The following is a 17510-nucleotide window of genomic DNA, read 5'->3' as shown; positions in this document are numbered from 1 at the left end:
CAGAAGGTCCTCAGAAAGAGAACCAGGACTGGTGTCAAAAGCAAGCTATGCCCAGCCTGGTGAACCACACTTCAGATCAGCTACTGGAAAACCAGCAACCCTCGTACCTGCTAAAACCCACTTTTAATGCCTCATCTTGAACTCCCTCTTCCCCCTACCCCTTGCATATATTCCAATAGTGACTTCTTACTCTATTTTATATACTTCTTTTGTTGCTATAGCTACATTAGAATAATTAGAATAACTGTACTCTCAACATAGGGTGGATTCTTTTGATAAAGGGATCCCTTCATACTCTGCTTGGCTCTCCCCCCAACCACCTTGGCCAGGGCAGGAGATGCTCAGCTCTCCCTCAGGTGACCAGTGCCTGCTGTGGAGAGGTCATGCAGAGCCAAGGTGGAGCAGTTTTTCCCTCAGCTGGACGTCAGTGTCATAGGCTGTTTCCAAATGTTTCCTGACCCATTTGGTGCCCACTCTGAGTTCCTGAATTCAGGTAATTGTACTGTCTGCTAAGCCAATCTAACAGAGGAGTAGCTTTATTAAAAATGTGTTTAGTTGCATTGGACCCTAGTCCCTGGTGGGACATGGATGGCCCTGGGGTGGACCCTGAGGAAACTGGATATTCCCCCAAACCTCTTTATTTCCTGGGACCCTAAAAATGAGCTTTGATTCCAACATTTCACATCAATGAATCACTGTATAATCTCCTTGTGGGTATCAGGGAAACATCAAATAACAAGTGAGTCATACCCAATAATCGGTCTAGCCAACACTTCCAATTAGGAAGAGGTGTTTAAAAAGAAATTAAACATCAAGTTTTTTTTTAATTTACCTTAAATTAATATTGGAGATCAGAGCTTCCTTTTAGAAAAAATATTCTTACTTAGAGCTACCAAAACAACAGTTCTATGTTTTTGCTTTTTTTCTCCTTCTATTTGCATTGAACTTGATGTTCATTGTTGTTGAGTCGGGCAAATGCTGTGGGCAATCCTTTCTCGGTTTCCTCTGGGCTTCTTCAGAAAATGAGTTGGCTGCCACCACCACCATGCTCCAGGCTGTGGGCCTGTGTGGCAGGGGAGAAGAGACATCCCCGGTGTCGATTTTCATTGCGCACACATTTGAGCTTCACAGAACCGAGAGAGAAGCGAGCCAGGGAAAGTTAGGCAGAGCCCACCCGCAGAGACACATGCTCTGGCAGCCTCCACTCTGACCTTTCTCGCCCAGGGCTGCACCGAGACCAGGGTTCTTAGCCCATCAAACAGGTGGAGGCAAGGGCACTCAGGCAACCCGGTGTCCACCAGAGCAAAATGAAACGCCTTTGCCTTCCTGGCTCTCTGACAGCCCGTTCTCTCGGGTACCGGGTGGGGGAAAGAAAAGAGGACGCAATTTAAAACAGTACCAAGGCCATCTATTTCAAGACTTGAAGATGTTGGTTGCACATATATCCATTTAAAAGTATTTTTGACACGTTCTCTGCTTAATTTATTCATGAAAGGAGTACAAGAAAAAAATAAGCTTAACTTTTAAATGGAAACTTGAAGCTAAAAATTCTTCAATAAAACTCAGGAGGGAAAAAAAAAGTTCACCAAGGAATAGCAAGATTACATGTCAATGCTGTACTCCTCTTTCCAAAATGAAGAGAGATTGGAAGTTTGGTTCTTTGACCTAAGCCAACTGTCATCTGAAAATAAGTGCAGTTTCTTCTTAATTTTCCCCTAATAATAAAGAGCGGAGGCAAAGTTGTGCAATGCTTGTAGAGAATTTGCTAGACGCAGCCTGATGTCAAACGTGGTTCAAGAGACCTGTTTCCTAGACTATGAACCGAGATTCTGCAATCAAAAGAGTATTTCTACTTAGCTCTGAAATGCATTTTTGCATCTATCTGTGAACAGGAGCTCAAGAGCAGAGGCTCTGGACTCTGACAGACCTGGTTCAAAGCCTGCTTCTTCGGCTTGGCACCTTACCTCCTTCCCGGTTGATTTCAAGCCTCAGCTTCCCTGGGCTTGCTGTAAGGACTGAGAAGGCAGGGAGTTCAAACTTCTTGTGTAAAAGCTTATTTTCTCAAAAATTTTTTTGCAAAGCATGAGTTTATAAAATAGGAACAAAATGAGTTACAATAATTTTTTTAAATATTAAAAGACACAGAAAAAAAGGAAAAAGTCCACTGATCATGCACTTGGTTGGATATTATGGCATTTTAAAATAAAAGTTACTAAGCACTCAATCTTTGTATTTATGGTAGACTTATCATTTATAGTCTATCACAGGCCACATTTCACGTCACACTGCTGCTGGGAATCAGGCACGGTGCTTGGCTAGTACTAGGGGCTCATTAATGCATCTTTTGCACATCTCTCTTTTTGCATTCTAAGAGTTCTCTAAAGAGAACCACAAAGTCACCCTGTGAAGAAATAACCCTGCCTCCTTGGCCTTACAGCATTATGACAATGGAGACTATCACTCACAATCCAATATGAACAGAAATGTACTCTTCTTTCCCCCCCTTGCACTTTGTTCCTAGTCAAGGGAAAAAAAATCAGAGATTATATTTTTAAAGACGAGAAGGGATGCCTGTTGTTTATTATCCCAGGGGTCCCTGGCCCCTTTTCCCCTAGTAAGAGCACTTTTTTTTTGCTCAGTGTAACTCTCATCCTTTACTCCAGTGCAGAGGACTGTGTGTACCCAAGGGGTGGCTGTGTGATCAGAAGTAGGGGAGCCAGGGAGTCATATTCTTACAGTCTGAAGTCACGGGCATCGTGACTTTACCTTCATTTCAGACTGAGGGATGTGACTCCATGGTACGGAAGAACCTGAAGGAATGAGCCAACATTCAGACAAAAGTCAAGCCTGGGATCGGCAGAAAAGGACAGCATCCTGGTGCGGACCCATGTCCCTGCTCCAGGAGAGCCTGAGGCCAGCTGTGTCTGGATTTTACACGGTCTGGTTATCAGGCTAATCAGTTCCTCTGTTCTGGGTTTCTGTTACCTCAACCAGAGTCCTGACTCCTACTGGTAACAACTACATTCAAGAAAGCATTTATAGTCCTTAGTACCAGAGGCTAAACACTCTGCAATGCTGCACAAAGAAAGACTTCATCACCTCTCTCCAAGTAAATCACCTATCATAACAGGATAACACAGTGACCTCTCTGTTATACCCTTTCTCACTTTTTTTTTTTTTAAAGATTTTATTTATTTATTTGAGAGAGAGAGGAAGACAGTGACAGAGATAGCAGGAACAGGGAGGAGAGGGAGAAGCAGGCTCCCTGCTGAGCGGGGAGCCCAAGGTGGGGCTTGATCCCATCATGACCTGATCCGAAGGCAGATGCTTCAACGATTGAACCACCTAGGTGCCCCCCTTTCTCACTTTCAGAAAGATACAAATACTACAGTTCAGGTTATTATCTCTCTAGGTCAAAGGTTAGACCTTCCCACCATGTGGATTGCAACCATAGGGAAGAGCAGAGAATCCACTCTATGGGCCTTGTTGAGATTCCTGCTGATTCTTTGAAGTACCTATCACTGAAAACATAGTTTCTGGAAGAGAAAAAATAAACATTTGAAAGGCAACTCAGCTGAAGTAAGCTGGAACCTGCAGGTTTAATGGCAGGTTGGTCTCCCTTCTGTTTTGCACTGAGAGCCACTCAAGTTCTAAAGTCTCTCTAAAGTAAACAGAAGGTTTCCGGCGGTAATTCCCCTCCTCAGACCGGAGGAAAGGATGTAAGAATATGTTTCAATACAGATACAGCAGGTATGGAGAAGAGTGTTTGCCTCCATAAGTAGTCAACAACAATCATATAAACATTTCAAAATGTTCCAATATATTGTATCATGAAGTAATCTATCCCATTGATGTAAGTGGTAATCTCATGAGAGGGGTCAAAACCGGTAGCTCTTTAAAAATGTTTGGACATGTCAGAAACAAATATGTGAAGGAATTTCCACTTTGTCGGAAAGACCTCTCTTTCCTCTTGAGTAAAAATGAAGTGAAGAAGGTAAGATAGTTGTATTATGGTATGTTAAAACGTGACTAAGGCAACTGACCCCAACACAGTTTCTTAGGAAAAGCCCAAACCAGGACTAAAACACACTGACACGTATTTATATCAGTGTATGAGGTGGCAGCTAACACTTATTTCAATTATAAATTTATGCTACTGATTTCTCCAACTGTACTTTCAGGAACAACTATCTTAATCATTTTCCTTGGAATTTACACAGAGTTCCAGAGTGATAGATAATGGTATAGGCCTGGTAGGCGAGCTGAGCTGCTGGGGTTGAAAACCTGCTTCTATAAGATGGCAGCTGTGTAAATGACCTTAGAGGATCATTTTACTTCTCTGTACCTTGGTTAGCTCAGCTGTAAGACAGGGAAGATAACAACCTGTACCCTCTTGAGCTCTGGGTGGGATGGGGGACACTAAATGAAAAGCAATGAGCTCAAGTCTTGGAACACAGAAGGGATTCGTAAGTGACAGCCACAGCCCTGAGCCATTACCTCTGTTCTTATTTTTTTAAAGAGGTACTGCATGAGCATGGTAACCAGGCGGATCTTAAGATGGATACATTCTTAATCTCAGAAACTGATGCTTTTAGGTATTTAGAAGACAGGTTGTAAATAAGAGGCTACCTGTCTCTCTGCTCCTGTAATACTTCATCTGGAATCTCCCTTCTGGATCTTTTCATTTATCTTACCAGCTTTTTGTGTATTTTCTTTTCTTCCCTACCACCCTGTAAGTTTCTATCAGAAGCGTCACCTTTTAATTATTGAGAATGCTAACTTGGAACTGTGTGTGCATGTGCATGTGCATGTGTGTGCATGTGTGTGTGTGGTTTTTATGCAAGCATATTTAAGTGAGAGTATGGTATATTTTACCAACTCTACTTGAATTGTTAGAATGACTATCATTTGATTCTACTATACTTAAATATGTATATGCATACAAAGTTAAAAATGAAAAAAGCTATTTCTATCTTTTCTCCATCTTACACTTTTTACTCTGATATATTTGAGAATATATATACATATGTATGTATATATTTGTTTATTAATACTGGGCTTTGAAAGAACAGTCATAAACTTGTAGTACATTGGCCATCCCTATAATGAATTACTGAGCTCTAATTCTTTGCAAAGGGCTGAGCCAGATGCTCTGAAAAATAGAACATTAATAAGACCTCTCATCCCTCATTTGAAGAATAACACATTCCAGGACGTAAGAAAAGCAAGTACATAAAACCCTTCAGAGTATTAACTCATTTTTTTTTTCAGATTTTCATTGTCCCTGTTTTGAGTAATTCACTCAGGATATTAAGCCTTCAGCTCTGAGTGGAAAGGAGGATTCAAAGGGAGACACACTCCTCTGGTAGTGGGGCCATCTGGGAGGGCTACAGTGGAAAAATCAGGATTTCAGAGAGACCTGGAAAGAAGGTAAGATTACAATAGGGCTAGAGAAGGTCAAAGGGGTATTCTAGGTGTAGAGAATAGCAAAAGGGGAGAAAAGCTCCAAAGTGCAATTTGGCTTGTGACATGAGCCCATGAGAATGATGATAAAACTGGAAGGCTGGGACCCTGTCCTGGAATGTTACCCATGAGTGGTCTAAACCTCCTGTAATAGTGTAACACCAGGGAAGGTTTCAGGAGCAGGTGACAGAGTCAAGACAGTGCTTATGAATATTCAATTGGCAGTGCCTGGTGAGAAAGACCAGAAGGGTCCATGACCCTTGTGAGAAGGTTAGCAGAGCCTAAGTTATGATGAATGTAAATGGTAGGTCTCTGAAGGATACCTCCAGAAAATCTCTCTGAAGTTCAAACTAAGAAAACACCTTTAAAAAAGAAAAAATATTTATTTATTTTACAGGGGGTGGGTGGGGGAAAGGCAGAGGAAGGAAAGAGAATCTCAAGCAGACTCCCAGCTGAACATGGAGCCTGATGTGGGACTTAATCTCAGGACCCTGAGATCATGACCTAAGCCAAAATCAAGAAACAGATGCTGAACCAGCTGAACCACCAAGAGGCTCCCTAAGGGAACATCCTAAACAAAGAATATTTCAAGCAAATTAAATGCCTAACACTGGGAAATGGGCACTTCGTCATGGGGTGTCTTCAGTCACCATTAGGATCACTGATGATTAGAGCTAGATGGAAACTTAGATATCAGGTTATAGCCTCATTTTATAGGTAAGCAAGCAGGTTCAAAGAATTAAGCTATGTGTCAAAAGTTGCAAAGACGGTCAATGCCCAGAAGAAGATTCTAAAACTCGGCTTCCTCAATGCTCAGAGGCCCGGGGACTCCCCTAAGAAAAGCATGTGACTTTGTTACATCATTCTGTATTCTTTTCTTAGGACTGATGATCCCTTTAGTCTCCTTGGCTGGTGGAGCTCCACTCTCGTATTCTAAGAGCATGACCCTCTTATGTTTTCACCCATTTCCTTGGCTACTACCAGTAGCTTTACATAAAAGCATCTAGTAAAGAGCCTCAGGCCTTGACCTTTCTCCTCACACTGGACCTACTCTGCACATCTCCACCTGATTCCCAAAATACAGTGTATTATTTTCCTCTGTTATTCCTTTTAAGTCCCCTAATGGAATTAATGGCTCATTCAGTTAACATAGGCTAGAAAGTCTGGAATCACCTTTAATTCTGGCCTCTCTCATTTGCTACTCAAATGCCTCTTAAAGATGATATTTCCGTTCCATTTTAATGGCAAAGCCATGCCCAGGACTTCATGACTACCTCCTGGACTGGGGCTTATACTCTAATCGGGGTCCCTCAGTCAATGATCTCTTTCTCAGGCAATCTGTCTTCAATTACCCTACATTTACCTTCCTTAAATCCATATTTGAACACCTTAAAGTTCAAGCTCTCTTGCTTTCTTACTTGAATTACACAGCCTCCTAACTGAAGGGTTGATAAATTGTTTCTGTAAAGGGCCAGATGATATTTTAAGGCTTTGAGAACCATACTCAATTCTGCCATGATAGTCCCAATACATAATGCATAAAGGATAATCATGGCTGTGTCCTATAAAACTTTATTTATGGGTATATAATTTTTATGTGTCACAAAACATTATTTTTCTTTTGTGTTTTTCTTCCCCAGCTATTTAAAAATATAAAAACCATTTTTAGCTCATGGACAAAAAAAGACAACAAGCCATATTTATAGACTGTAGTTGCTGACTCTGCCCTAACGGGTCTTCCTATTTCTTACATCAGCTCTCCAAACTTACTCTCCACACTGCTGAGTCAGAACATCGACCCAAAGAAGTGATCATGTCAACAGCCTTACTTAAAATATATCAAGAGTAACCCATTACTGTCAGAATGGCCAAAACTCCAGAATACGGACCACAAGGCCCTGCCTCTGGTCCCTGTTTGCCTTTCCAGGCTTATCCCCTGCCAAATACCTAACCTGAGTGTGTCCCATCTTTATGCCTTTGTATATATTGCTCCATCCACCCAGGTTACCCACCCCATCTTCTTCCATTTTGAGAATTGCTATTGAAGAGCTCATTAATCAAAACAGCTCCAAACGTCTCCTCTTTCAGAAAGCTTTCCCTGTCATCTTCACCTCCAATGCACAGTGAGCCAATTCTTCTTCCTATGTGCTCCTGTGGTAACTTTATTTCTATTACTGCATTATTATGGTACTTGATTGTAACGGCAGTAGCAGAGCGTGAGCAGCTTAAGGGGAAGAACTGAATCTGATTTTTTTTTTCTCTAGACCCAAGAACCTAGTAATGTACTTGAAAGATAATAGGTGCTCAATAAATATTTGTTGAATGAGTGACTGTTAAACTTACCAGTTGGGTCTTTCAGTTGGGTCTTTTCCATTTTTTAAAGTAATCTCTCTGCCCAACGTGGGGCTCAAATTCCCAACCCCAAGATCAAGAGTTACATGTTCTACCAACTGAGCCAGCCAGGAGCCCCTCTATCTTCTATTTAAGTCTAATTAGACAATAAAGAGGAAAAGACAGATGAGTGATAGCTGATGTATCTTTCAGATACAGATGATCTATAGATTAATACTCCAGTTTTTCAATTTTCTTTGCCCTGGGAGATCTGCATTCTTATTTCATCATTACTTATAACGTGGTTTTCATATTTGATGTTAAACTTTGTTTAGACTATGTCATTCGAAATGTTTAAGTGAAGACTAAGCTACCTGTGTGGCATTTACTTATTTTGGCTGGTCTACACAGGCAAAGAAAGACGTAATGTTTCTCAGCCACATACTTGAGTATACCGAATCAATAAAGACTGTCTAGGAAATGCAAACTCTTAAAAAAAAAAAAAATATATATATATATATATATCAGAAATATTCCCAACAGCAAACACACATTTTCAGTACAAAAGAGAGATACATGCAGTTCTTTGCATTTTTAATTGTCATCTTTAAATTTATGAATGTGGATTTTATAAAACACAAACACAGACTAAATGTAAAATGCTTACAAAAGAGTGTTGCACTCAGAAAATGGGTAATTAAGTTTTATTTTCCGTAAAACTAGTTTTCAATTTTTGTAGACTTGCTGTAAATAAAGCTCAACAGAAAGAGCTTTCTATGGAACCAAGCAAAACCGTTTTTCTCAAGAACAAAGGAATTAGTTACCACTAGCCCATTTTCAGCAGTTGCTGTACCTTAAATATGCTCTATTTGCAAGAAACTAGTCTTGTCAGACAGTACAAATTGATACTGCACAGAAAAACTCCCTGTAGGACTCTGACTTCAGAAATTAACTCTCTGAATGAGACAGGATGGCAGAGGGGACAAAACCAGCATTAATATTTATTTTCTGAGGCTCAGCCACACTGAGACTCTGAAAGCTGTCCTATTTTTGTGGTTTAATAAGTGCTGAGCACACAAATGGTTGTCTCCCAACAGAAGTCTGACAGAAGAAAAACTATTAACTATCATGATAAAGCTAAATTTTGAAACTTCTGAGATGAAATAAGCCATAGGAACTATGTTAACATGACGTTCTTAGTTCTATAAGACAATACTTTGAATGGGTGTTAAAAGAATGGTTATCATTCTACAGTATTAAGGAGTTTCTTCTCATAAAAGTGTTTTATCTCTTGGGATTTTTCCAGATATATCACATGTGTATAAATGATTTTTCTTGCTTGCTTTTTCCCTTTTTCTTTTTTCTGGTCCTCTTTCACTGTTTAAAAGGGAAGTTGGCAAACCATTTGGGATATTATCATAACAAAATGTTTTTAACAAAGTTTGATTTTTAACAGAACTGGAGGCATCTTAACACTAACCCAAAACTTTGGGAGGTTCACCAACCTCTAAAATATTTTTTTTCTCCAAATGCAGGCTGTTCAAGTGGTGCTTTTCTCCATCTGTTATCATACCGTGCTCAGAATTACATTGTCATATTTAATGTAAAAGGGATCAGTCCCCTTTCATAGTTTAAATGCAACATATTACTATGATTAGAAGGCCAGTATTTTTCTAATTTATGAACCAAACCAAAGCTCATAAACTTACATGTGTATTTAGATGAAGTTCTCTGTAAAAACTGAAAAACTCTCAGAACTGAACAAACCCAAACGCTTGATCTGAAATATGAAAAACTGTACTAAAACCCGAAGTGAGAAGAAACCACTTATATGGGAGTGTAAAATATCTGCAACCTCTATTTGAATTTTTCTCTGCGTATGTACATTTGTGTGTATGCGTGTCTGTGTGTCTTTTCCACAGAGCAAATTATAGAGTGCTTGCTATCTAAAATGTCTCCTTGTAACCTAGGGCTGAGCTACATGATCCCTAAATTTCTACGACATTAATAATTACATTGCAGTATCTTGGTGACAGAATCCATGTAATCTGATACCACAAACGCACGGTTACAATCATGGTCTGAACATGAACGGTGTCAATCAATTTCTTCTCCCAATTTCATAGCTCCTTAGGTCTCAGCGTCCTTACCTCCCATCAGTCCCATCTCAGCGGGCATTTCAGGAAGTCCTTTACTTTGTCTCTTTCACCACTGACAGCATCTGATTCTCTTCCTAAATATATCCCTCGGATCTTTCAGTTCAACATTTTTATTAGACACAGAATTAACAGGAGAGGTAGTGGTGATGGTAGGAGAAATATGTCGTGTTGCTTATATTGGTAGAGAACCACCTAAATATTTGAGCCTTGTAGATGGAAGGTTTTGTAATATATCAGTAATTCCCTGCCACACTTATCATTCACATGTCTGGGTGTTTTGCTTACCACATCTCCACTTTTCTTAATATGCCTGAAAGCTGTGTGTGAATTGAATGACTAAGACGAACTCTAACAACTGTTTGGAAGCCGGTGGCAAAAATCAGCGGAATGGAATTGGTGCTCTGGCGCGTAATGGGATTAGGGAGTACCTGGTGAGGTGCAGTTGGTGCTCGGATTCGCTCAGCAGTTCTGTCAATTTCAGGCTCTCCTCTCTGGCCCGGGCTGCCTTCTGCTGCTCCTGTTCCAAGTGCTGCTTGCTTTCACTCACTTCTAATCTCAATTTCTCGATTTCCTTAGGTAGAGAGGAGAGGGAAAAAGCACCCATGTAAACTCTATGCACTGGAGTTCAAAATGCTCTCATTTTTAGGTTTGTCATGAGTTTTAATGTGATGAAAAATTATTAGAAAATTTAGGCTAGCTTCCATTTTATGACAAAGGGAATTAACACAGCCAAAAATGCACATTAGTGAGGTTTTTGGGATCGTCTAATTTCAGAAATGAAATGATTAAATGAGAGTGGTCAAATGGAGAATCTGCACTTTCATCCTTAAGCTTCAGTCCCTTTAAAAAACAATGTGAACTTAAAAATGTCACCACTTTAAAATAGAACATTTTTGTTTGTGAGATCCGATCAGATCCATGAAGTGATTTATATCAAATATGTGATTCTATTCTGAAAGGTATATTTATGGTTTCATTGTGATGTTTTGAAAGCCAAATTAAAGGGTAAAATAATACATCTTTTAGAAAAATGTGAGTTGTAAGAGAAGGCATGATTTGATGCTCAACATTATTTGGAAAAAAAATACTTTAGGAAAAAATAGAGCACGAGACCCTTTAAGCTTTAGAGTACATGAGATTTCTGAGCTAAAATAATATTTACACTAAAATGGCACTAAAAAAGGTAACAAAAGCACTCTAAGATTAATAAATATAAATATCTAAAATCTATGAAAATTTATGATAGTTTATTCCTTGGTCTCAGGATAAAATTATCCTTATCTTACTGAAACTCAATATTCCAAAGCAAAAATAGCTTATATAGAACACAGTCTTTAATAATTTACACACTAAAGTACAAATATTTATTGTATAACATATATAATTTTTTTTTAAAAAAAGAGATAAATAATCAGACTGTTAAAAACAGAAAAGCAAATAAAAGGGAAAGTAAAAGGTAGAAACATTTTCAAATTCAACAGAAAGCAAGAACTAATTTTAATTCACAAAAATGCAATCTCCTTTTGGAAAACAAAATCATGTCTAATAAAGAGTTTTAAACTTAGTATTCAAGTACATTTCAAATTTCCTCATGTCATTACTCAATATGCTGAACACTCTCCAAGTACATTTAATACATTAGGCAAGATAAGCTAAATTATTTGTTTTTTTGACATTTATTACACTATATTCAGTTTATCTCCATCAAAACTGTACATTATCCACAATTTAATAAAACAACTTATAACGAGTTCTCAAATATGGTTTCATTTTTAAAAACCTATGTAATAATGAGCCTATCACTTTCATTCAGAGTAGATTTTCTATATCTTTCAGATCAGAATATTAAATGAAACTGATCTGTTTTTGTAAAATATTTCAAACTGATAAAGTTATACCAATTTATTTCTAATCCCATTATTTAATATAATTAAAGATATGAAAAAATATCAAAGTCTATTAAGTTTTATTCACCTAACATTCATGAAATTTACAAAAGCAGATATGCATAGAATTGGAATTATATGTTGACTTTAAAATTTCAAAAATTCACTCATTAATTTTGTACACAGTGCTTGCTCTATGCAAGAAACCATATGACTTGAGTATTAATGGTGGGCTCAGAAAGCTTTCATCTCTACACTTAGGAGTTAACATTTCAGATGGGTAAATGAGATATACACACACATACACACATAAAACTATCAAAATACAAAGCACTTAAGAAACAAGTGAGTAGTAGAGAAAATCTGTGTTTCAATAGGTCAGATTAGGGATTTATTAGCATGGGCAAGAAAGGAGGGAAAGAACGTAAGGACATGCTAACTCATAGAATAACAGGTGGGACCTCATTGTGAAAGGTCTTGACTTCCAGATTAATAAAGCTGTATTTTTTTATAGACAATGGAGAGAGATTAATGGTTAAACAGATATTCCAAATGAGAGTAGCTCAGCTTTAAAATAACTGGAGTCATGTTTATGATCAATTTAAGATGGCAGACTGGCAGAAGGGAGACCACGAAGAGAGTTGCAGTATTTCAGACGTGAGAATAGAGACACCTCAAATAAATGTAAAAGGAACATGGTGAATATATGGAAATAAAAGGAGAGATGTCAGGAGATATCAAAGAATTATGAACTAAGAGGATAGCAAAAAAAAGACAGAAATAGAAAAATGTGTAAAATCCCAAACTTTCTTAAAAAGAAAAGATGCGACTATTTTTATGAGCACTATGTGACAATAATGAGACATACAACCTTCTATTGGTAATTAGGTTTTGAATATAAATCAGCTGTTTTCTTTCTTGTTCTCATGTAATAAAAAGTCAGAGGCCGCACTGAAAGCCAATCAAACACAGAAATAAAAACATGGACCCTGCTTACTATGATGAGCACTGGTGTTATACGTAAGTGATGAATCACTAAATTCTACACTTGAAACCACATTAACTAGAATTTAAATAAAAACTTGAAAAACAAAACACACATGGGCCCCAGAGTCAACACAAATTAGGGTTTCAGACACAGCTCTAACACCTTCCAGCCCTGTTACCTTGGACAAGTCACTCAACTGTTAAAGATTCTTCAGCCTAACATGGGACTGGTGGCTGTAGCAAGCTCCCAAAGCTATCAGGAAGATTAAATGAGGTGCTGAGGGATCCCTGGGTGGCGCAGCGGTTTAGCGCCTGCCTTTGGCCCAGGGCGCGATCCTGGAGACCCGGGATCGAATCCCACATCGGGCTCCCGCTGTATGGAGCCTGCTTCTCCCTCTGCCTATGTCTCTGCCTCTCTCTCTCTCTCTGTGTGACTATCATAAATAAATGAAAAAAAAAAATTAAATGAGGTGCTGAGTACTTAGCAGAGTGTCCAGCACATAGTAAGAGCTGAATAAAACACAGCTAGTGTTATTATTGCTGATTATTTTCTCTACTGATCTTTCAAGAACAGCAGAGCAGTAAGTAGAAAAACTGACTGCAGGAGGATATATGGCTACACTGAGGACTAAACAGTTCTTGATTTAGTTCAATAAAATTTCCCCCAGAATTTTGATGAAAACTGAATAAAACTTTATTATAGTTTCAAAATGCAAAAAGCATTTTTCTTAGGAAGATGGAAAATTACTGCCTGCTTCTGATTATCTGGGCCAGAAAAAAGAGCTTATTGGTGCAGATCATCAAAATCAACAAATAGTCTAACCAGCTGGACCAGGGCTCAACACTTACTCCCTGAGTCAGGAAAATCTGCCATGGCACCAACTCCAACAGTTAGAAGAGGAATCTATTGCCAGAAATGCCATGCTCCCACTGGCAGGATAACCCTTTGCCTCACCCAACTAGGTCAGCACTACTCCCTTGGCTGTATATACTGGTTCTGGGATGAAAGACCAACAACACTCAGAGGCCAGTTGTACATTAATCCCAAAGTACTCCATTAACCTGCAGTGTCTACAATGCAGTTTGATGTGGCCATCTTTTGGCTAACTAGGCAAAGACAAGTCCAGATAGCTTTACACTTTACCAAAAGATATACTTCAAGTCATGAATGTAACCACCAGAACAACTCAAAGTAGAAACTTGTTAAAAGTGGCTTTCTTAGGAGAAGCGCACCAACCACAGGACAGGGAAAAAGAGAGACTTTTTACTATTTATTTACAGTCTTCTATACCATAGTTAAGTTTTTTTTTCTTAAACATGGACATACATAACTTTATTATTTATGACATTTTCGTATCAGGGTAATTTCCTGATTTAAGTCAAATAGTACTCAACTGCTCATAACAAAAAAGGGCAGTGCCCATACTCTACACCCTGCACCCATCTCTAAGCCTGATCCTCAATGGCCCACCCTATGCACTCTTCTGATACTTATCTTCATATTTTATTTTATTTATTTTTTAAAATATTCTATTTATTTATTTATTCATGAGACACACAGAAAGAGAGAGAGAGAGACAAAGACCTAGATGAAGGGAGAAGCAGGCTCCATGCAAGGAGCCCGATGCGGGACTTGATTCCAGATCCCAGGATCACACCCTGAGCCAAAGGCAGACACTTAACCACTGAGCCACCCAGGTGTCCCATTTATCTTCATATTTTATAGGATATACTTATAATGCTATTTCTTGATTTTGCAATATTAGACATTATCATTGATGTCCTACAGTAAAGAAGTAACAATTTAAGTCACTCAACAGACCTATCTCATCCTCCCATCTAACAATTCTGGTTAAATCATTAGTCAGTAGTTCATTTACATTATAATGATTATAGAAATATTATTCACTCCTGAGACAAGTCTTATTTTAATTTTTTATACAAGATTTTATTATTTCTGGAATTAATTGCCTACTTTTTAATAGCTTATGTTTTAGGTTACTGACATTTTTTTCCCCAATGTTCAAACAGATCTGTCAACTACCCATCAGTAATATATTTTTTTCCAATAATAAAACACATCAGACAAATTCCCAGTTCCTTTAAAATTTTCCTCCTAGATATATCCTTCTTGGTGCCTATGTCTGTCCTCACTGATCTCTGTCTTGGGTCAACCCTTAGACATGATCCTATTAGAGTTTCCTGCTTTCTGGCTGGTTAAGTCATCCTGTTTTTCAGTTTACTTCCTGTTTTAGTTAAAGTATGTTTTCGAGATAACTTTCATAAGAAAGAATATATGAATAATACATTTTAAAAGTATTTGTATGCCTGAAAATACCATTTTTCTATGTATACACTTGACAGTTTGACTAGGCATAAAAATCTATGTTGAAATTAATTTTTACTCAGGATTTTTAAGGGGCTACTCCATTGTCTAAAAGATTGCAATATTACAATCGAAAAGTCCTATGTCATTCTGATTCCTAATACTTGGTCTGTGATTTGCTTGTCTCTGAAAGTTTTTATAATAATTTCTTTTCTCCTGCCATTTTGAAATTTTGCACTATTGGATCTTGGAATGAACCTTTTTTCATGCTTTGTGCTGGCTTTTCAGTAGGTGTTTTTCAATCTAGAGGTTTGTTCTCTTCAGTTTGGGGAATTTCTCTTCTATTATTATTTTAAAATATTTTGATGTATACATTTTAATATTTCCTCCTCTTGAAACTCCTGGACATGGATTTTGTCTCCATTGCATTTATCAACTAATTTTCTTCCATTGTCTCATTATCTTTTTATTCTAACTTCTGGAAGATTCTCTTGACTTCATCTTCCAAAGTTTCTACTGAATTTGGGAAAAGATTTCTACCACATTTTTCATTTCCATGAGATATTTCTTGCTTTCACTGTTTTCACATAGCATGCTATTTTTATCTTATGGATACAATATCTTACCTATTAGAACATTATAGTATTTTAAGTGTTCTCTTCTACTCATTATATATTGCCTCAATTTCCTTTTTTTCTGCTTGTTTATTTTTAGACAATCCCTTGTGCTAGAGGCTTTCTTCAAATAATGTTATTTCAAATCCAGAATGAAGCTGTAAACAACAAAAAAAATGTTTTTTGCATAATGTAATAGTTTACATTATTGTTCAGAAAATTTTTACTTTTATCCCCCTTCCACTGGAAATGGAATACACTATCTCTTCCTAATGACTTTGGACTTAGCCATGTGATTGCACTTTGCCAATGGGATATTTGCGGCTATAAGGTAAGCAGAAGTCATACATATGTTTATGTGTTTTGGCTTTGCTCTTGTATTGTGGTGATTCTCCATTAGAAAAGCATGCCCTGGACAGCTACTACCCCTTTTGCCTGGACTGAAGAATAAATACGTGTGGAGTAGAACCAAACCCAAGCCACAGCCCAGACAACCTACAACCCATAACCTGAAGCAGAGCCACCTAGTCAAATGAAGCCTAGATTAGCCAAATCTCAGTTGACCTTAAGATTCATAAAATGAGCATAAATGATTGCTATCATAAGCCATGAGTTTTTTCAGTAGAAAATGATTGACAAACCACTCTAAAGGAATATGGAGTATGAAAACTGTCTATTCCCTTAGGATTTTATTTGATCTTTAAAACAACTGCATGAAGCACATAGGGTAGTTGTCCCTGTTTATACAAAAAGAAGTTGAGGATCAAAGACATTGAATGATTGTCCAAAGAAGTAAATCTCAGCCTTAACCCAGATCATCTGACATTACTGCCTCCACACCATACTATTAGTTAAATAATGACTTTCAATCTTATTTGTTTTCTTTTCTTTTTAAACAAGACCATGGTAAGAAACCCATTTTACATCACAATTCAGAAACATGCACATTTCACATACACACTTCTAAAATTTTTTTAAAAGATTTTATTTATTTATTCATGAGAGACACGGAGAGAGAGAGGCAGAGACATAGGCAGAGGGAGAAGCAGGCTCCCTGCGGGGAGCCCGATGTGGGACTTGATCCTAGGACCTTGGGATCACGATCTGAGCCAAGGGCAGATGCTCAACCACTGAGCTTCCCAGGTGCCCCTCACACACACACATTTGAATATAACTAGCACTTAATAAGACAGTATTAATCCTTACTTTGTGTGAAATGCTCAGATATGTCCTAGTCCTTCTTGTTCTATATGCTTCTTTAAAAAAACTTTTGGATGCAAACTATAATATTGTTTTCTCAACCTTGCAATTTGAAAAGCATTGTGTATTTCTGATAAATAAAAAATACTTTTTAAACATAAATTAAGTAGAATCAAATAAAGAGTTTTACTAAGAGAAGCTCTATGATACATTTCTCCTGATTTCCTCTTTCAGAAAAAATATCTGGAAAAATGAACATAAAACCCATCTGAAAAATTACATGTCATCTTAATCCTAAAAGAAACTTTACGTGGAAAGAAAGTAGCATACATGAATTATTTTAATCCAATGGTTGTGATTTATCCCTGCTACTAAACATTATGTGACTTAAAAATCATTTAATAATTTTTAATATAGGATAACTTCATTGTATATGTGAGGAAGAGAATAGGGAGAAAAGGGGGAAAAAAAACAGAACAGTAAGAAGATCAGAACCCAAAATTCTTGCAGAGTGAGAAGAACTTGTGGTTTTGAAGATGACAAG

The 17510-nt window shown here is 37.7% G+C and overlaps 1 protein-coding gene and 1 long non-coding RNA gene across 14 annotated transcripts in view; one reads left to right on the top strand and one right to left on the bottom strand.

The window, feature by feature from the left end:
• The window catches only part of SDCCAG8 (SHH signaling and ciliogenesis regulator SDCCAG8), a 236206-nt gene that overhangs the window by 108163 nt on the left and 110533 nt on the right, over positions 1–17510 (bottom strand). For all 13 annotated transcript variants that reach the window (XM_038542720.1, XM_038542719.1, XM_038542723.1 and 10 more), the window contains one exon: positions 10382–10524. In XM_038542720.1, coding sequence (XP_038398648.1) covers positions 10382–10524 — 143 coding nt within the window. The remainder of the gene's footprint in view (positions 1–10381; positions 10525–17510) is intronic.
• LOC111096693 lies at positions 253–17495 on the top strand. Its single transcript, XR_005362216.1, has 4 exons — positions 253–493; positions 5272–5430; positions 15867–16097; positions 17201–17495. It is a non-coding gene; the product is annotated as an uncharacterized LOC111096693 (long non-coding RNA).

The sequence above is a fragment of the Canis lupus genome, chromosome 7 (assembly GCF_011100685.1).
Source record: "Canis lupus familiaris isolate Mischka breed German Shepherd chromosome 7, alternate assembly UU_Cfam_GSD_1.0, whole genome shotgun sequence".
In the NCBI taxonomy this organism is placed as follows: domain Eukaryota; kingdom Metazoa; phylum Chordata; class Mammalia; order Carnivora; family Canidae; genus Canis; species Canis lupus.
Note: the sequence above shows the minus strand (reverse complement) of the source record. Positions and strands in the feature narration are given on the sequence as shown.